Source organism: Phyllosticta citribraziliensis (genome assembly GCF_038025025.1).
Source record: "Phyllosticta citribraziliensis strain CPC 17464 chromosome Unknown J3D65scaffold_4, whole genome shotgun sequence".
Taxonomy (NCBI): domain Eukaryota; kingdom Fungi; phylum Ascomycota; class Dothideomycetes; order Botryosphaeriales; family Phyllostictaceae; genus Phyllosticta; species Phyllosticta citribraziliensis.
This window is the reverse complement of record NW_027117341.1, coordinates 593631-613205: the sequence shown is the minus strand read 5'-3', so window position 1 is coordinate 613205 and position 19575 is coordinate 593631. Positions and strand designations below refer to the sequence as shown.

General features: G+C 56.6%; 7 protein-coding genes across 7 annotated transcripts; 4 read left to right on the top strand and 3 right to left on the bottom strand.

Annotated features, from left to right (window-relative positions):
* Positions 1–180: 180 nt before the first annotated feature.
* Positions 181–1747, top strand: J3D65DRAFT_618715 (uncharacterized protein). Its single transcript, XM_066799676.1, has one exon. It carries the CDS (start codon positions 235–237, stop codon positions 1471–1473), a length of 1239 nt encoding a protein of 412 aa, XP_066656735.1. The 5' UTR covers positions 181–234; the 3' UTR covers positions 1474–1747.
* Positions 1748–2361: 614 nt separating this feature from the next.
* Positions 2362–3385, top strand: J3D65DRAFT_280707 (uncharacterized protein). Its single transcript, XM_066795064.1, has one exon. It carries the CDS (start codon positions 2620–2622, stop codon positions 3268–3270), a length of 651 nt encoding a protein of 216 aa, XP_066656734.1. The 5' UTR covers positions 2362–2619; the 3' UTR covers positions 3271–3385.
* Positions 3386–3500: 115 nt separating this feature from the next.
* Positions 3501–5459, bottom strand: J3D65DRAFT_551198 (ATP-dependent rRNA helicase-like protein spb4; the record flags this gene model as incomplete). Its single annotated transcript, XM_066797027.1, has 2 exons — positions 3501–5115; positions 5167–5459. The coding sequence occupies 2 exons, from the start codon at positions 5457–5459 to the stop codon at positions 3501–3503; spliced, it is 1908 nt and encodes a 635-aa protein (XP_066656733.1).
* Positions 5460–5704: 245 nt separating this feature from the next.
* Positions 5705–7492, top strand: J3D65DRAFT_601535 (uncharacterized protein; the record flags this gene model as incomplete). The annotated part of the gene is made up of 2 exons (XM_066798046.1): positions 5705–5913; positions 5947–7492. 2 exons carry the CDS (start codon positions 5705–5707, stop codon positions 7490–7492), a joined length of 1755 nt encoding a protein of 584 aa, XP_066656732.1.
* A 713-nt stretch (positions 7493–8205) lies between these two features.
* J3D65DRAFT_618708 (G protein-coupled glucose receptor regulating Gpa2-domain-containing protein) lies at positions 8206–10156 on the bottom strand. The gene is made up of 2 exons (XM_066799675.1): positions 9746–10156; positions 8206–9601 (listed from the first exon to the last, which is right to left on the bottom strand). Exons 1-2 carry the CDS (start codon positions 9918–9920, stop codon positions 8478–8480), a joined length of 1299 nt encoding a protein of 432 aa, XP_066656731.1. The 5' UTR covers positions 9921–10156; the 3' UTR covers positions 8206–8477.
* Positions 10157–14180: 4024 nt separating this feature from the next.
* On the top strand, positions 14181–14651 carry J3D65DRAFT_601533 (uncharacterized protein; the record flags this gene model as incomplete). The annotated part of the gene is made up of 1 exon (XM_066798045.1): positions 14181–14651. The coding sequence occupies one exon, from the start codon at positions 14181–14183 to the stop codon at positions 14649–14651; it is 471 nt and encodes a 156-aa protein (XP_066656730.1).
* J3D65DRAFT_280660 (uncharacterized protein) lies at positions 14643–16768 on the bottom strand. The gene is made up of 7 exons (XM_066795063.1): positions 16287–16768; positions 16121–16237; positions 15884–16074; positions 15717–15836; positions 15587–15667; positions 15471–15538; positions 14643–15420 (listed from the first exon to the last, which is right to left on the bottom strand). Exons 1-7 carry the CDS (start codon positions 16431–16433, stop codon positions 15002–15004), a joined length of 1143 nt encoding a protein of 380 aa, XP_066656729.1. The 5' UTR covers positions 16434–16768; the 3' UTR covers positions 14643–15001.
* Positions 16769–19575: the final 2807 nt, after the last annotated feature.

Genomic DNA, 19575 nt, shown 5'->3' with positions numbered 1-19575 from the left:
CACCAGAGAGGAGATGGGCTGTTGGCAGTTGATTTGGAGCGTTGGCGATGAAGGAGTGAGGTTGAAAGCGGAACACGGTAGCCGATCCAAATGACGCCACGCCAAGCCACAGGGCGGATGGATCCCCCTGGCAGACCCTGTCGCCTTAACTCCGATTCGTCATGGCCAACTGACAAAAGTGTCTCTCTCCTCTTCAATTCCCTCCACCTCCACTAACCACCAACCCATTCAGCCATGCGGAGTGCTTCTGTCGTCGCCGGTGCGCTCGCACTCGCGGGCCCTGCGCTCTCTGCCGTTCCTGAGCCCCTCATCGATCCCCACGAGCAACGCCCCCTCGACCAGGTCCCTATTCGCGTCTCTTCGCACGGCAACAACGGCTTCACACATGTCCAATTCCCCATTGCGTGCTCGCAGTGCTTTCCAGAAGACCCTCAGAAGCCCAAGAATTACGTCGATGGCCTCTTTGAATTCGACGTACGCATCACCCGCTCATTGGGCCTCGACGGAGAGAACGGCGCCCAAATCAACGGTTACACGGTTCTCGACGAGGACCTGCCCGTCATCTCGACCGAGGAGGCCGGCATAAGAGGAGGAAAGGAGGTTGCAGGTGGCAACGTGCTCAGCGCGGTGCGGCTGTTTTCTCCCTCCCGCTACGACAGCGAGGGCAAGCTGCTTGACGCTGCCAACTATGAGCCTGAGGTCGTCGGATTGAAGGGCAGCATCAGCATCGACACGCTCGTCAAGAACAGCACCCACGACGTCAAGGGCATTGTCTACAACATTACGTCGCTGGAGGGACCTGCCGGCCCAATCACCCCGGCCGAGCCAGCGGGCTTCCGCCTCAGCTACTCGCGGCGTCCGGACAACAGCATCCTGCGCATCCAGCAGGGCACCGTCAGCGTCGATGAGAGCTACCCTTTCGAGAAGGTCGAGGAGTGGATCCACCCGGGTGACCAGAAGCACTTTACGTGGGCGCCGCAGGGGCTGGACTGGATTAACAAGGCGCACGACCGCTACGCCGGCTGGGACCAGTACTTTGTGACGTGCAAGACGACGGCATGCCGCGTCAACAAGATCCACACCAAGATCACGTCGGCCTACGACGAGTGCCTGGAGCGCTGGCAGCACCCAGAAAACTTCCTCGACGCCAAGTTCCCGCCGCAGTGCCACGCATACCTCATCCCGCACCACGCCAAAAACAACATCATGCTGGTCGGCGCGGGCGTCGCGGGCTTGATCTCGACGCTGCTCCGCATGCGCCTCGGCGCGCAAAAGGACAAGGTCGAGAAGCAGAAGAAGCAAAAGGAGCTCGACGAGAAGCTGCTCGAGCAGCTCGAGGACGACGCCGTCGCGTACCTCATGAACGTCGAGGGCAAGAATGTCAGCAAGGCGACGGCCGAGGCCAACTTCGACACGCTCGAGATTGACGGCACGACCGAGACGGACAAGGAGGGCCTCAAGCAGAGGAAGTAAATCACTTTCCTGTATCTTTTTTGATTCTTGTGGTCTTTTTTGTCTGGGCGGACAAAAGCGTTCAGCGGTGCTTTGCTACTGCATCGTTTGGGAGTACTTGTTGTATAGGCGCGTACATTTTGTAATATGATATAGACTTGGAGAGCTTCCATTTCCTCGGTCTGCCCTCTTCGTTCCAGTCCGCTCCGCCTGTCAGACGGCCTTGCGCGCGCAACCGAGCCGCCATCCACCTGTCAGCCAGTGCGCTCACATCATCCATCCAAATCAGCGCGGGCCGTAGATTTCTACCTCGGTCAGCCCGCCCTCTCACCGACTCAGGTTTCCTGGTTAGCTAGCTCTCGTCATCACAGGCGCGCCAATCCATCGCCCTCGGGGTCGAACATCAACGTCCAGCGCGCGCGAATATTTCTTCCCAGCAGTCCGAGGCGAACAAACTGGTCGGGTTTCTTTCCTGACATTGGTCACGGCGGGAAATCATTTCGGGCCCCGCGTCGGACGGTCCGTCGGACGGGAGAGAGGGGATTCCGAAAGCCAGGTTGAGGTGAGGTAGGCTGACGGCTCGGATCGCCCGCCGCGGCCGCAGCCGGCGTCGGGCGGGCAGGGATGCAGCCCGAGGCGGGCGGGAATCCATCAAGGCTGGCTGGCTCCCGGTCCCGTCTTTCTGCCATTCCTTCAGCTCCTTGGTCCGCTTAGGCGCCTAGAGAGGACATCAGACGAGACGGGAGGGGGAAGGTTATGAAAGAGCACACAACGATGGCTGGTGGGTTTCTCTGTTCTGAGGACGGAGATGCTGAAGCTGAAGCGAAGAGGAGCGGCATTCGGCACCGCCGTTGCAGCAATGGCTGCATTAGTTCGGGATCTGTCTGTCTGTCTGTCGCTTTGCTGGGTCGGGTTAGGTCGGTTGGTTGGTGGCTTGATGACTTGCTTGGTTCTTTTCCGTCTGCGCTCTTCTCTTCTGCTTTCTCACTCACTCTCTCGCTCTTACTTTTCGTCTCTGTTGCTGTGCTTTTGGATCGGGGATTGTACCCTACAACACCATTGATTCGACGACATCATCCAAGAGAATAAATCGACACACCTGCATCTCAGCCCACCATCTTCCCACCTAGGCTCCAGGACCCTCGCACAAGCACAACCACAACCAAAATGGCCTCCTCGCCCTCCGCAACCGCCGCCCCCTCGCCGCCCCCGCTCCTCCCACCCGGCCGCATCCTGCTCACCCTCGTAGCGCTGATGACGAGCACGGCGTGCTTCGTCGCCGACTGGAACGAGTCGCACATCTACAACCACACGTGGCCGGGGCACGCCAAATTCCACAACGGACAAACCATGTCCATGGGGCTGCTCCTCGGCGTCGCCGCGCTGTACTATCTGTACCGCGCCCCGCTGCTGGCCGCACCGCTGATGAGGGGCGGGCCGCCGCCGCCGCCCACCACCACCACCGCAACGACGACTCCGGCCCTCGCCAAAGGCGCCGACGCCGCGGCCAAGACGGACGCGCAGTCGGCCACCACCATCACCACCGCGGACGCCGAGGCGGCGCTGACGCGCCTGCGCAAGGACGCCGCGCACCGCGACCTCGGCGTCGTCGTGCTGCTCAACTCGCTGTACTGGGTGACGCAGCTGAGCGCGCACGCGTACCCGGACGTGACGGCCTTCGACGCGGTGCCGGGCAGCGCGCGCTTCGGGCCGCACCAGGACGCGCACCTGCAGAAGAAGCTGGACCTGAGCATGTTTGTCGTCGTCGGGGTTGCGTGGTGGCTGGAGCGGCGCAGGATCGAGAGGGGGCAGTTTTGAAGTTATTGGGTGGGGATGGTGGTCAAGTTGGATGGTTGTGGAATGTGGCACTTGGCGGACAATTGATCAAGCAGGTTGCGATGGTGTCGCCACGTTTCGTCAGAGTCGCAAAAAGATCAATTTCATGTTTTCCCCAGGGTATCGCGGACCCAAAAGACGATCGATAGCAAAAAGGCCTGAACACCGGGTGATGCAATGAATGCTGCGCCGCGCGATGCGTCCCGTTTTCTTCAGTCGTCAAACCCATTCCACTCCTCGTCGTCATCCTCTATCTTCTTCGTCTGCTCCCTGACCACGGAGATCATTTGTTTCAGCTTGTCGTCGTCTCGTCTCTCCTCGTCCGTCATCTTCTCCTTCCTCTTGGCATCCAGCTTCTTGTGCCTCTTTTCTCTTCTCTTTTCCCTCGTCTCCTTGGCTTCCTTTTGCTCGCTCCACGCGTTTTCTCTTCCGCTCTTCCGCTTTTTGTTGGCTTGCTCTTCCTTGGCTTCTGGGTTGGCAAGTTCTTCGAGATACTTTTGCTCCTCTTCTCGTCTCCTCTTTTCCCGCACCGTGTCCTTGTACTTGTACTCGTTCCAGTCAATGTCCAGGCCAAGCTTCTTGTCGCCTTCCCAGCCTTTCAACTCGGGCATTTTTGGCAACCTGAGCAAGCCCCAGGCATCTGCTTGCTCGCGCCAATCGAGTTCCTTGACGCGGAAGATGCTGCTTGCCGTGTGCTTGCTGTAGGATTGTACCCAGCTAACAAAGGCCCGTTGTGCCTTGTCATGAATTGCCCTGTCGTCAAGAAGAATGGCCCTCATCGTCTTGGTGGCTTCCGCTGCCTCTGCATCGGAAATTTGAATGGAAGGTGACGTAAGCGGTACGACTGGCGTTTGCCTGACTGACAGAAATGGAACGTAATCTTCCTCGTGTGTCCCGGGCGTCAAGAACGTGACGGCCAATCCTCTCCTTCCTGCTCTTCCTGCGCGGCCACAACGATGGATAAAAGTCTTTGGGTCCGAGGGTGGGTCGATCTGAATTACTAGGTCCACTGCTGGAATGTCCAATCCTCGGGCCGCGACATCAGTGGTAAGTAGAAGTGTGGGAGAGACAGATTCAGTGAAGCGGCGAAAGTTCTTCTCGCGAACGTTGGGAGGATGTTTACCGTGCAAGGGCACAATCGTATGAGTCGTGAGTAACGCAGGGAGGACGTGTTGGAAATAGTCTACTCCGGCGCAGGTAGACAGGAAAATGATGGCCCGTTGTGGGACCGGAGTGACGGTCGACAAGAGCTTGGCGATGGATGGTATCTTGTGGGAGGGTGGTGCAAGGAGGTAGGTCATTTGCAGAGAAGCAGGCGTCTTCTTGTCTAGGGCTCCCGATGCCGACTTGACTCTGACGGCGATGCGCACTGGGTTGCGCAGGCCAACGCGGACGAGTTCTGAGACAGCTTCGCTTACGCTGGCGCTAAAAAGACCAGTTCTGCGCTGCTTTGGTAGTCTTTGGAGAATCTTTTGCAAATCATCCTTGAATCCCAAATCTAACAGCCTGTCTGCCTCGTCCATGACCAGGACTTCAAACGAGGATTGTGGGCAGTGGACATGCGGAGAAGACAAGAGTTCGAGAAGACGGCCGGGTGTGGCGATAAGGACGTTGGGAGAGGTCTTGAGAAAGGCGCTCAGATCTTGAGCAGGGGTAGTGGTGCCTCCAAGGAGGAGTTGTGGGACTATTTTGAGGGTCGAGGAGGAAAAGGTAGGCCTGGGCTCGCTACTGTCGGAATCTTGCTCGGGCGGTCGTAATGCGGCGGCAGAGGGAGCGTGGAACTGGAGGAGAGACAGGAGGACAGAGTGAATTTGCGAGGCCAGTTCCCTAACAGCTGGTCAATTACTGGCGACGGGGACCAAGGGACGAGGGGGGTACCTGGTGGGCGAGACGATGATGGCACCGACGTGATGCTTCTTGATAGGCTCGTCCAGGCGCAAGAGCCGTTCTATGACGGGGATCAAGAAAGCCAGTGTTTTCCCACTGCCAGTGACAGCCTCAACGACGACGTCCTTGTATCCCATGAAGAGCGGAATGGTGCTGGCCTGGACGGGCGTCATGCGGTCGAAGCCCATGGTTGCGACGGCGTCGAGGATCCATTCCGAGAGAGCGGGAGTGAGAGCACTCCACGCGCGGGCGTTCTTGGACTTGTCGGGCTTCTCTGGAGCCATGGCGAGTGGTGAGAAGGGGAGTTGGCGCAAGAAGAGCAAGCTGGTCGCCAACCATGGTCGCTGGCGCCCGTCGCGAAAAATCGAGGGCTATCTTATCGATAAGGACGGACCTGACTCGCGTGACGCGGAACCTCAAGCCGCACGTGAAATTAGGGCACGGACCACGACGGAATCTCGCGGTCCCGTGGCCGGAAGAGGAAGAGGAAGAGGAAGAGGAAAAAGGGAGATGGGATGAGAGATAGGCGATGGCTGGCAAGGGCCGGATGATGGAAGACGGCGGAAGGGCGGATGCGAGGAATTGTGCGAGTGGATGGATGCACAGTGATGGCATGCGATGGACAGGCTGGCAGCCGAGTGACCTGAGCCAGCCAGGGCAGGGTGGGCCAGGCTTCCAACCCAGCCAGCTAAGCCAACCGCCCGTCGAAAAATCAAGTCCGTCAGTCAGCATCGTAAGGTAACCATCCTCAGCACCAACAGCAGAGCACAGCCGCCGGCCCCCGTCGTCCACCATTTCCCTCCTCCAAAACTCCACCCTGGCAGCGTCCGCTACCCGACACGACCCAGAACATGCACAAGCCCCCCGCGCCCCAAATCCAAAATCCTCCCATATTCCTCTCCACCTAGACGAGGCACGAGACCCGAGCGACGAGACCCTGCTCCAGCTCCGCGGCCGCCAACCCTCCACCGACTTCTACTCCGTCCTAGCCGCCCTCTGCTCCAACGCCCGCTCTACCCTCCACGGCCACCTTCGCTCTCCACTCCTCCCTCCCTTCTCCCTCTGCTGGTACCCCGCCATGGCCGTCTCCGCACAAGCCCAGGTGCCGAGGACTCCGCGCGTCATAAGTCCCTCGCCCACGCCCTCCGAATCCAACATGCAGTCCAGCGGATATTTTACGCGTTCAGCCGCGCGCCGCGTCAACACTGGTCAACCTCCGCCTACCCCTCCGATCAATGAGCTCGACGACCAAAGCAGCTCCGGTTCCGACGAGCTGGGCAGACGCCCGAGGGCCCGCAGCCGGAGTCCCATGAAGAAGCGGCCAGTCGTCAAGCCTTTGACCAAACCAGACGGAGCTGTGCCAACAAAGCCGCGGAACAAGGATTCTCTCGCAGCACCAAATGGTCACTCGAATGGTCATCTATCTCCCAACGACGCACAATCAAACAAAGAGTATTGGCGCAGTCTCAGCCGGAGCCCCAGTCCACTTGGTTTAATACCCATACATCAGGAATGGCGTTCATTTGTGAGTTGGCGCACCTGTCAAAGCTTCATGTCTAATACCATCCAGATTCACCGCCATGAAATCCCCCGCAAGATCCTCCACACCTCCATTGGCTTCCTCACTCTCGGCCTCTATACCAGCGCAATACAACCTACGTCCATACACCCCATTCTATTCGGCCTTCTCATCCCAATCGCAACCGTAGACTTCTTGCGCCACCGATTCAACTCTCTCAACCGCTTCTACATTCGCTGCCTCGGCGCCCTCATGCGCGAGTCGGAAGTCGACGGCTGGAACGGCGTCATTTGGTACCTTCTCGGTACGTGGACTGCGCTGCGCTGGTTCCCAAAAGACGTCGGTGTCATGGCCGTGTTGCTTCTATCGTGGTGCGACACGGCCGCCTCGACCGCCGGCCGTCGCTGGGGCAAGTACACACCGCAGATCCGCCGTGGAAAGAGCTTGGCCGGCAGTCTGGCCGCGCTGTTGACGGGCGTCGTCACCGCGTCCCTGTTTTACGGCTGGATCGCACCGCGCGTGCAGGCCGGAGAACCGGGAGTGGACAGCGGCGACTTTGCTTTTGCGTTTCAAGGCCGTTTGGGGCTGCCGGCGGCGGTGAAGGGCGCCCTTGGATGGGGAGAAGAACAGGGCTCGATTGGGGGCGGCCTCGCACTCGGGGCCATGAGCCTGGTGTCCGGCGTCGTGGCCAGCGCGAGCGAGGCTGTCGATATTTTCGGGTGGGACGACAACGTCACCATCCCCGTCCTCTGCGCATGCGGGCTGTGGGGATTCCTCAAAATCTTTGGTTCGGCGTAGACGGACGGACTCGAGAGATGCGATTATCAGATCAGATGCATGCAAGATTTGAGGATTCGACCACCATAGAGAGCGAAAGAAATTCCACGGCGTTTGGTTATACGGCAATTTCGAAGAATCTTGAAGACGACCTGGTTGTACAGACGAGGACACGCGAGGCTGCTGCAGCGACGCAGGCAAACAAACAAACCAGGCGAGAAGATGGGCTTGGATACCTTGTATGTCTTGCCATCTACTAGTCGGCCTTGCGCAGGGCTGCCTCGCTAGCGCCTCTTCCTCCGTCTTTCTCCTGTTTTTCTTCCTCTCTGTTTTCTGTACCTACGCGCAGTATTTCATCCATGATACCTCTGTCACCTGGCACGTCATTTATTCCACTCTTTCCTTTTCTATTATTGCTTCTTCCTCTTCATATTTCTTTCCTCCGCGTTTCGCCTTTCATGTTTCGAAACTTGGTACCGCTCTGGCACTCTCAACTCCGCAACGCGAAAGTTGGTTGCAATAAACTTTTTTGTCTCTTCCCCCACTGACTCATCTGACTCATACCGCTGTTGAAGCTTTGTCCACCACAGATTGCCTTTTGAGTTGGCTGGATAGAGTTCGTGGGGTATGCTTAATGGCTAAGCTTTTTTGCGCGCCGCGTTTGTGTCCTGCGCACGCGACGTGTGCTTTGGATTCTAGGGGACGAACAGGGAGCGTTGGGCAGAGATTCAGAGGACGCGGTGAGAGTGGTGAGCCTACCCCCTTAAATTGTCTCACATTACACCCAACCCCCTAATTGAGGAACTAAAATTTTTGATGAAAGAGCACCAATTTCGCAGCGCTGATGTGATGGAATCTGCCGTCGCCGTCTCCCGTGGGACGTCAAGGTCATGAAAGAAAGGGGGTATCTTGCAAGAGAGTGCCAGCACCGTACATCCAAACCAAACCCTAAGCCGCCACCGTCTACGGCAGCAGCAGCAGCAGTAGCAGCACCCCAACCCCCCGATCACGACTTGCCCCTCCTAAACCACCCTCTGACATCGTGTCGAATCCTCCGCCATAAATGCTCGTTAAACCCGTACGTCAGCGCATTCGCCAACCCCACGTACTGCGTGCTGCTCTGCGCAATCGCCAACCACTTCACCTTGTGCCCCGACGCCTCCACGAACCGGTTCACCGCGCCGGGGATCCAGAGCAGCACATACAGCACGGGATACGCATTCAGCATCATCATGCGCTTGACCTCGCGCTCGACCTTGCGCGACTGCGCCGCGCCCGAGATGCCCGCGCCGGGCGTTGCAGCAGGCTGCGCGGTCGTGCCCATCGGCAACGGCGAACCGTCGCTGGGGACCGCCTCGTTGGCTGGGAACGGGTTGGCGAAGAGGTCCACCGTCGTCGTGGCCGGGATACCCTTGCCCGTCGTTGCGGCCGACGGCCGCCGCGAGCTGTGATGGGTGCCGCGACGCGCGGGCGTGCTGCCGGCGTTTGACTGCGACGGCCGGCGGGAGTGGTAATGCGCGTGGTGGTGCAAGGGCAGCTCGCCGCGCAGCGGCGAGTCGTCGCGCTCGATGGCGGCGGGGTTCTTGAGGATGTTGGCGAGCTCGATCTGGCTCTCGGTGCGGTCGTCGTCGTCGTCGTCGCCGACGGCGTCCGATGTACCGTACGAGGCGCCAGACGACACGTCGCTGAGATACGAGGAGAAGAAGTTCTTGCGCATGTAGGCGGCCAGGTAGATGTAGATAAACATGGTGCCGAACATGACGGCGAAGCGCCAGCCGTGGCCGAGGGCGTAGCGCAGCGCCGTCTTGTCCTCGCTGATCCAGCACCAGTTGCCGCTGACGGGCGCCATGACGCGCAGCGAGACGCTCACCGTGCTCGTCACGACGGGCACAATGTACACGGACAGGCAGATGGCGAGCTTTTTGCCCCATGACGCCCGTGGCATGTAGGCGAAGTGCTTCACTGTTAGGAGAGTGACGAGCGCGATGGCGAGGATCGAGAAGTCGGCTGCTTGGATCGAGAGTTGGCCGATGAAGCCATTGAGAGAGCAGAGGAAGCCGGGAGTGAGGCCGCCGTGGTTGGCGACTTTGAGGGAGCCGGAGATGGAGTTGTTGAGTGTGTTGACAAACTCTGTACAGCGGGAACACCCGTCAGCCTGTGACTTTGACAGTCCCCCCCAGTCTCCTTTCCCAATTACTGCTCCATTTCCATTCCTCTCTTTTGCTTGTTTCTTCTGTCTCCTGCCAAAGTCCCAAGATGGAGGGAAGAACTCACCCGCCAACGCCAGATTAAAAACAAGAGCGTGTCGAAATGAGCGCTGCTGTCCACGATACAGCACGTAGCACACGAGCACAGCACTAGTCGCGACGCAAGAGAGGACGCTGCCAACGAGCGCAGGGAGCGCGATCCGGGGGTCGTATTTCGGCGGGGGAACAACGGTGGTGGCCATGGGACAGCGGCGGCGACGACGACGACGACAGCGACGTGTGCTGCGAGGCTCCGTCCGCCATGACTACCTCGATCCGGGTATCAGAGTAAGGCGGCGGCGGTAGCGAGAAAGCGTATTAGCAGGAGATGGTCGCCAGCAGAAAGGTGGTGTTGATGGATCGTAGTGATGCCAGGGGAGGTGATGAACAGCAGCAATGCCGCTTTTGATAGTCGGCATGGTCTACCCGCTACACGGTGTCCGCCGCTATGCTTGCAAGAAAGTATTGCCTAGGTAAATGGAGGGGCTAGCCGCGCCCGCCCAGCCTGCGGTGGTGGGCGCGCAAGGATGCCGAGTGCTGCGCATGTCTCGACGGACAGGGGTCCCGCGCGCGCTGGTTGGAGAGGGTTGTCTGCACTCTTACCACACCTCCTGCCGCGCTACTGGCGCTTCTCGCAGTTGTGCCCCTGCACTAAGCGTTCACACGGCTTTGTGGTGTCTTGGGCTCATTTCATGCCGGCAGTTGTGATGCCGCGAAGCCCGCAGAGATGCATATTCGCCAGAGCGCTTGAGGTAGTTCAGCTCAGCTCGACTTCTCCTGTCGCTCCGCCACCTTGACAACTTCGTGGTGCGACGCGGAGCGCGGCGACAATATGGCGACCCCGCCGTGCTGGTTCGCCAGTCGTCGCTCTGGCAAATATATCTGCTACTATATAGCGAAGAGCTGTGTGCCAGCTGATTGGGCCGGGGGGACAACAGTCCGTCAACCGAGCAGACTACTCCGTGTGCGGACTGTGCTAGTCCGATAGAGTTTGCGCTAGATGCTACGCGGCGCTTGGCTGGCGTGATGTGCAGATGATTGTGGTGGTGGTGTCGTTGATGACGCTGCTCTTGGATGGGTGTGCTGGAGAGGAGACAATGACAAAGATGGGAGCGCTTGGGTGGATGGACGCGGAGTGACGGAGTGACGAATTGGCGAACGGCGAGATTGGGACGGGGCGCTGAAGTTTAATTGATGGAGGGGGAAGCGTGGTGCTGGCTGGGATATCGGGGTCGCTGGGATGTAGGGCTTGGCTGTTCAACAAGATGGTGGAGAAAGTGCTCGTTGCGGCCAGTTTTGTGCTGTAATGACACATCCATTGGAGTTGCAGCGGATAATTCGCATAGAGGCGATTGGGTGAATAGGAGAATAAAGCCCTTCGACCGTCGTCAGAAATCTTCTTTCACCTTCATGTCTCTCGTTGAAATTCTGCACGGCGGAAACTCGATTTTCGATGTTAGCAACCAGTGTCCCATCTATCTTTGGCCAGGCGAACACAAGTTACACTCTACTCAGAGCCCATCCCCGCCAGCACCCTCTGCCAACAGGCAGTGGACCGTGGCACTTCTTCTCCTTCTCGTCACCGCGAGCTGATTCGATAGTTCCTCACCAGGATAGCCCCACCAAGCTATTCCGGGACAGGGGTAATGTCAAAAGTCGGAGCTCTGATGACCGACGGCTTGGCTCCGGCAGGGGCTGAAGTGCTTAAACAATTGCTGCGTGCAAAACAGCTTACTTGGGCATGATAATGACGCCCAACCTGCCTTTTTGCGTTATGCAACCGACCTGTGGCTTCCGACAAGACGTGCGGCGTGCGGTTGGCTGCGGCAGGAGGCGTTTGTGGAAATATCTACAGCTTCGAGAAGCTGCTCCTTGCACGTTCCAGAAAGGTGAATGAGTCGGTTTGTGGTGTTGCAGGCAATGTGCGTTCTGTCGTCGTGCTTAATGGTCATGCTAAGGGATTGACGGCCACTATCTGACGCTACAAAATCTGACCAGCTGTCAAATGTGCTTTGCATGCAAATGCAGGTACCATTAGGCCAAATCAGCTTTTGTGCTGAGGAAATGCGACATGGCACTAGAGTAGTTGGCACATTGTGATGATCGAGTAGATAGATACCTCGGGTCACGCATTCATCGAGTGCAATCAAACTCGAATCTCTCGCACTGGTTGCCAATAGCAGATCGGGTTGGGCGTACCTTTGTGCCTTGTCGTTGATCGCGTCGAGTTTATTTGGCAACTCCCCAAACATGTCGGTGGTCGGGATAAAGTGCATGTCGGTACCGAGCTGAGGATGGCATTGTTCGCAAAAGGGATGCACAAAAGCGGGATCGAATTGTTACTGTAACCGCTAGCAGTGATAGTCTCCCGGCGTTACCAACTCCGGCATCGCGAATTCGGGTTAGAGTAGGAGCTACAGCGCCGTTGGTGTTGCACTTGGCGTGTGAGCAAGATAGATTGCAAGATGGGACAGTGCGTGGTGTGGATGCGGACTGGTGGGTTAGTGAGTTGTGTCTCTTGACTGGCCTCCTCCTTTGGGTCGCTTTCCAGATTTTGGCAAACATTAGTTTTGTTCCACGACTATTCTGACCATCAACATTGGATGGCACGAGAATATGGCGTTATGGATGACTGCTATACGCGCAGACAAGCATGAATGCGACCCAGGATGTGAAAACGGACTGATCAACAATTACAGAACTCCTGGTCTGTCAAATGTCTCTGCTTGGCCTCAGCAGGTATAAGAATCCATCTCTATGACTTTGCCCAAAGTGATGCGGTAGGGCAGGAAGACGAATTTGGCAGCCGCAATTGAGTTTCATCGTCCTCTGGGCAAGTTTCAAGCTTGAGACACGGGCCGTAGTTCAACCTTGAGGTGACAAGGAATCTTCACCACGAACCACGACAAAGAGACCGTTTTCGATTCCAACTTCGTGTCTGCGCATAGTCAGCAACCAGCGGTTGAAATCTCATCGTGCCTTCTTCTCTGAAGGCCGCTTGATCGAGAGGGCATGACGCGTCTAAGGATAGACACGCGTGATGTTCGAAGGGATAAAGACACAGCAGGGTAAGATGTCTTGCAGGGAGGTCCTGTCTAATCACTGCTGACAGCGCGGCGAAATCTACCCGCCCTAGCACGCGGCAACTTTGTCATCCGCATGACTTATGGCAGTCTAACTCCAAGGCGGCCAACTGTGATCGACTTGGCCAAGGAAATCTTCCAATGATCTTGAGAGCTCGTAGCAGCAGTTTCCCAAACAAGTTAGTGGCTCTCAAGGCGACCTGGGAGACCGAGGCTGGGCGGGATGCGGAACGTCACTCCAACACTTCATCCGCATCGTTTGAGCACTGTGATGCAAGGTTGTCTCTCTTTCCTTTTTGAAGCCGGATAATCTCACAGACAAAGCTCTGTGTAGAGAATCCGTTTTTTTGCATTCGTTGGGGGGCCCTAGTTCAAATACTCGAGAACCAGAGATGAGTTTGACAAGCCTTGTATGCGCCACGCTTGCAGCTGGTTAAAAGCCAATGTGAACCACAGAGTAGAAGAGTCTTTCGACTCCGACGTCGGTGGCGACAGACATCTTGGATTGATCCATTGGAAAGGCCATGTCAAGGAGAAAACGCAGCGAGTCAAGGAATCGAGCAAAACTTGATAAGCCAAGCGAGATGGACTTTGTGGCCACTGAAATTTCATGGACGCGGCCACATGAAATGTTTGACTCCAGCTGCACAACCTAAACATCAGCACATGATCAGCCTTTTTCATCTACCGATGGGCACATCCGACGACGGCCTTTTTCCTAGTTACCGTTGGAATCATCACTCTCCACAGCTGCAGGTTTTGGAGACTTGACCGTGTCATGAACCAAGCGGCCAGGATTGGTACTGAAGGTACCAGAAAACGTACCCATTCCGAGCAATGGTGGTTCCACACATATCCTAGCGGCGGCGCGGCACACGGGACGAGGCCGCGTACCCGTCAGATCCAGTGTCGCGGTGCGCAAAATTCCGTGTTGTGTTCCCGTGCCACCACTATTCGATTATTGCGGGTCCAATGGTGTGGAGTTTGGGGGCGATTCCAGCTTCATTCTTCCTGGACGTAGGCGAACAGCCAAGCAGCAAAGCACCACCGGAGACAGAGAGAGGGGGACGACGGACCCGAGCACGGCCGCGTCAACCACGGCGGTGCCCGTCTGCTTCTCTGCCCTCTCAGGTGACATCATACCAGTCTCACGGCCTTCGTGGAAGAGCCGGCAGGCAAGCCCGCCGCATAACTCTTTGGCTATTCCAGAAAGATGCAGGATCGCAGTGCATTCTTGTAGCGGTGCGGGATACGACGCTGTTACGAGAGCTGGGGCGGGGTTGGTTCTTTGATGGCGATCGACGGAGGCGCGGGCTGGAACATGAGGGGGCTCTCGCCTTGTGAAGCAAAGATCTCGACGCCACAGTCTGCTGCGAGCGAATGGCGGCTTCGTCGTCCCTCTTGCTGTGGCCTGTGGGGTGCCGGTGGGTTTTGTGTCTGTGGGCTGCTGCTCACAGCTTTTGCAGAGAAAAAAAGATTCTTCGGCACATCCGAAGGTCGGGCGATCCGGGCCGGGAACCGCGAAGGAAGGCAAAGTGGATAAGTGGAGCCAATGACAGGACTTTTGCGGGTCCAACAGGGGTCACCGTCACGATGGCGTGTGCATGGCGATGTGGCTTGTTGCTGGAAAACTTCATCCGCGACGCTCTTTGGTCAAGCTTCGCATGCGTGGGGGATGGTCGACTGCCAAGTGATTTACCGGCCAGCCTTCCGAAGACTTTGCAATTTGTTGAGGACTCTGAAGTCGAACAAGTCGGACTTGAAGATGCAAGTCTTGGCTTTCGAGAAGACCTGCAGCATGACTCTCATTTCATGACTCTGAACCTCTGGATCATGACTCTGAGCGGATGATATTCGCGGATCTCGAAGCCACTGGTAAACCTTAATGGAACTTCCTCTTTGAAGAGAACAAAAGTTCAAAGCTTCAAATTACTGTAGAATCGGTTGTCGGGTGTCGTATAAAGAATGTGTAGAATCTGACCCTCAAACCGACGTCTGAAAAGGATTATTAATTGCGCATGAGAAATGAAGACCGTGGTATCTATAAACAACCAGCATGAAGTATGCCGGGAAATTGCGTGTTCCGGTTGCGCCTTGCTCTCCGTCATCCGACAACTTTTGGCAACCAAAAGAAGTACTTTTCAAGTTTCACCTCTGCTCCCGATGTCCTTCGTCTTCGACCAGGCCGACGTGTTGCTCTTCTAGAATACTCTCTCTTCGGTGTGCGTAATGTTCACTTGATGGCTGACCATGATGCCCTGGTTCCCCGTTTGATGGCTCCCCGACAGGATTTTCTTCTGGCTCTCACTGTCAGAGCTCACGCTCTCGGATCGACCACCGCCGCGGATCTGAGTTTGGGTGGCGACCGCGGCGAACTTGTCGGCATTTGATGACGCACCGCTTGGTTGGCCTTCAAGCTCGTAGTCGAATTCTCGGTAGGTTTTTCGGCCGCCTGTAGGAAAGCCGTAGCTGTTGGACAGCGCCCCACCTTTGGAGTCACTGTCTGAGCCTCCAAGGTGGAGGAGCTTGCGAAAAAGTGGACGCAACGTTGAGACGTTGCCGACGATGAAACCAAGTCCGTTTTCACCGTAACCCCAGGTTACGATGTCGGCCACAGAATCTTGGCTTGGTTAGTACCGTGTGCAAAGCAGGATGATAAAGGAGTCTCACAGAGGTAGTCGGTAGAGTTGTTGAGGTTGACCGTGTACTTGAGGCGAATGCACGCGCTGAGGGATGCACTACTCAGGGTTAGATTGTGCTACCCGCAAAGATGGAGGCGAGCTTACAAGAAACCGAGTCCCAAGATACCAGCAACAGAGACCTTGGCGTTGCGGTTGAGCTTGACATTCCAGAGCAGAGGAATTGGCCTTTTTGTTGTCAGTGGTGTGGAAGGGAAGAGAGCCATAGGACACGTACAAGAAGGCGCAGACCCAGTCAGTGAAAATGTTGACAGCGGTCGTCGCGTAGTACACGTCGGCGAGCTCCGTAGATGGGCGGCAGCTACCCGGGACATCGGGGTCGGTGTTCCAGACATACCTTTGGAAAATCAGCTTGAGGATAGACGGAAGCCAGGGGCAACTTACGAAACTGGCCAGCAGTGGAAGATGATGAAGAACAACGCGATTACGTTCATGACTGTAAACAACCCCATGACGACATATTGGCAGTAAACATAGTGCTTTCTTCCCGCCGCAATACGGATCAACTGCCAAGCAATGCTCAGTTTGATCGGGATGATGGAGGCGCAGTAAAAGACTTCGAAAAGGAAAAACCACTAATCTCATTAGCGACAGGCCTGCGCGAGGTTGGACGAATCATACCTTGAGACCAAGAGACTGGTACTTGGCCAGGTCTGGATCTTCGAATCTCCACTTGTGTATACCGACACCATTAAAAGAACCTCCAAGAGACACGGCGCAAAGAACAACGAATGGAAACTGCCCACAAATCAGCATCATGTCGACCAATTCTGATCTTTATTCATACCGCTCCAATGACCATGCATGTGTCGTCGATACCCCATGCCGCATGCCTCATTCGTACGATGAGTCGCAGAACAAACAGAACAAAGCCAACAATCGTCAACGTGACGACCATTGCCGTCACGTTCCCCGCATGGTCTTCGTATATCATTTTCGGTGTCGGGCGTCGAGGCCGCTCGCTGAGTCGACTCGAGGTTTCCAGAGGGTGGCCTCCAGCGGAAGGCCTCTGATGTTGACTTCACAAAGTGTGGAGAGGCGGGGAATTGAGGCCTGGGTCCCAAGAGAAAGGTCGTACGATGTCAGGCAAGGATTCCCGTGGCGGAATTCTTGCTTTCGTATTGTTGAAGGAGTCCTAGAGCAAGTATGCTAAAGAGAGGACACCACTCAAGGGAAGCTTGAAACTCGTCGGCTGGCCGGACGGCGGGGAAGCTGGGTTGATAGAGAGCCGGGGTCGGGCGCTATGGGACAAAAAAGCAGGCTGAAAAGGATCTCGTTCTAGCAGCTGAGAAGCTCGGACTCGAGGACGAGGGGTGCCGATTGCTAACAGCCTAGAACGCAACGGGCAAGCGGAGGGTCGGTCTTGCAGTGAAAATGAGTGGCACCGGACCCTGAACCCGGACAAGTTTTTCGAAGGCTTCGATGATGCTTCTTCGGCGATGATGGCGCGTCGTGGAACCGGCAGAAAGGAACTCCAAGCATGTTTTGCAGCCTGGGTTCTGCAGGTACATATCTGACGACTGCCATCACCCACGCCGTTAATTTGGGACGTCTGAGTGTGCATCCACGGCTCCATGCTGGAGCAGAGCGGCACAGGATTCCGCAATGATCCCTGCCATGCCCGCAAGGAGAGCAAGTCGGAGCCTACTGGTGCCACCCCCACCAGGTCCCGCTGCCTTGCAGTTACAGGATGCGATGGATAATAAAGCGCAGACGGTGGTCAAAGCCATGAGATCATCCCGGAATGGTTTCCATATGCAAACTGCAAGCGAGGACGGCGCAAAGGTAGCAAAGACTTCAAGACGTTCCAAGTTTCGGTGTGGCAAGATTTGCATTGGAGATTTTGGCGAGGGACGAGCAGCGGACCGGCAAATCCAACAAAACAACCACGGAATTTTATTTGGCCCAGACCAGAGAAAATTGTTCGAAGAATGGTGTTGTGAATGTTCTGGCTCGAAGGACTGCGGATTGCATTCCGCTTGGATGTTTCGCCTGGCGCGTCAACCGCAGAGCAGCGGACTGAACTCGGACCGAACCACGTCGCGACGCGAACCAATAGGGACCGCTGCATCTTCTTGCTGGCCAATAACCTGGTGTAGTGAAATAATTTCACCTGTAGCAAAGTAGGCAATGGACTGCCAAATGGCTACTCTGAAAGTGTGGCACAGTATGCATGGCTGCCCCTAGGAGTGCATGAAAGATGGAAGCATCGGAAGAAAGACCTTGGATGGACCTGTTGGTTACCAAACCTCGGCGCACCGCCATTGATTGGCGTCCCCTTTTTCCTCTTTCAGAGAAGCAGAGCACGATCTGCTGTGTACGCAATCACTGTGACCTCTGCGCATGATGATCCGGCAGCTCTTGGATTTTGAATTGGGGCTGAGATGCGAGCGCTCGGTTGGAGGCGCGAAAAGGGCTTGGGCTCAGCGGCAAAGGACGGACGTCAGTGTCGACGGGAGCTGATCATGGACGAGTGCTTCAGAGACCAAAAGGATGGGGGCGGAGAAGTCGGGGACGACGCGGGTCGAGTGCGGTCGATGTCGGAGATCGGGCCATGACTTTTCCGCTGGAGACGTCCACTTGGGCAGGTCCGTTTGCTCCTTCAACCCACGCCGCATCCACTTCGTCACTGTCTTTGACGCTCCTCACTGGGTCCATCCCTGGGTTGTTCAGCCACCGGGTTCCTTGCAGCTGGTATCGGTCAACTCAATTTTCATCCACCACAGTCGCTTGCTCAGACAAACCCACAAATGCTCCTGACGTGTCCTCTCCAGCGCACGGTACTGCTTGCCATTTAGTCTAAGGGTGCTCATTGATTTTGGATTTTGGGCAGACTTGACACCATACTCAAGCTCGTGCTCCATCTCGCTACCCCGAAAGATCGCTGTCTGACCCCGTGATCTTTTACCGAAATAGCGAGCCTGGCCATCGCCCTTCAGGGAGGCAGCTTCCGACCTCGTCGGCACGAGCAGGATTGCCGAATGCTCTGAGCACTTGACCGGCATGCCGGGCCAGGGTCCCGAATCAGCTCTATGAGCGACCCACGGCGGTGTAACGCTTGACGGCCTACGACCATCAACCCCTGGAGATCCGAAGAAGTGGTTCACTCAAGAAGTCTTGACCGTTTCCATCTAAATCATCACAAACACAGTGACCAAGTCTTTCCAGTAGGAGCTGTCACTTTTAGCCCACGGGCACTCATCATCGATGGTCCTGCTCACGAACTCTGCCTGGTAGCTGCACAGGAGACTCAAAGTTCTTCCTTTGCGAATCTTCACCGGAACCTTGGAGTCGAAGCAGCCGAAGAACTTTGTTTCCACAGTTTGGCATTCCTAGCAAGTGGCTAGAATCCAGGCCCGCGCCGAGCACGGTTCCGCCTGGCCCGCCATCGCGGACATTACCACACCAAGTCAAAAGTCCCTATATTATCCCACCTGCCCCGCTCATCCCCAGATTAGTCTGTCCGCTTCGGACCCGCTTCCCTTTGTCTGCCTCGGCTTACTCTCCAGCTATGCTTGGTTTGCCGGCTCTGCAGGCCGTGCGGATTGTCAAAAGCCACCGGAACTATTGACGAGGCACAGGGTAGAAACTAACCAATCCTAGATTGCGACATCAAGCAGACGTCGGTATCTCGAAGGAACCCTCACCGCAGTCTGCTCGTCTACTCGCTGGGTCTAGCAAACAGCCCAACCACCATCAGATCTCGCAACCGCGCGTACGCTGGCACTCGCACGATAAGCGAACCTGTCCCAATCACAGAGGAGTCGCAACGAGATTGGCAACCTAGCAGTAAAAGTGCCGATTTGTCAACAGTCTCCTGCGACCTGCAGACGGACAGCTGCAGGCTGGAGCTCCAGGGGTGGGAATCACCCAGACGCAGCATCCCCTGCCGCCCGATCTGCTGCGGCGCCGAACCCCTGAATCACCATCGCCACGAACGCCTGCGGCTGCTTTGGCCCCTTACGCCGTATGAGCAAACATCATGCAGCGGGACGGCACGTAGCTTTTTGCATGAAGGATCCCATGAGTGTGGCACATGCGGCAGGGCTGTTTGCTGCAGGGCTGACAAAGCGGAA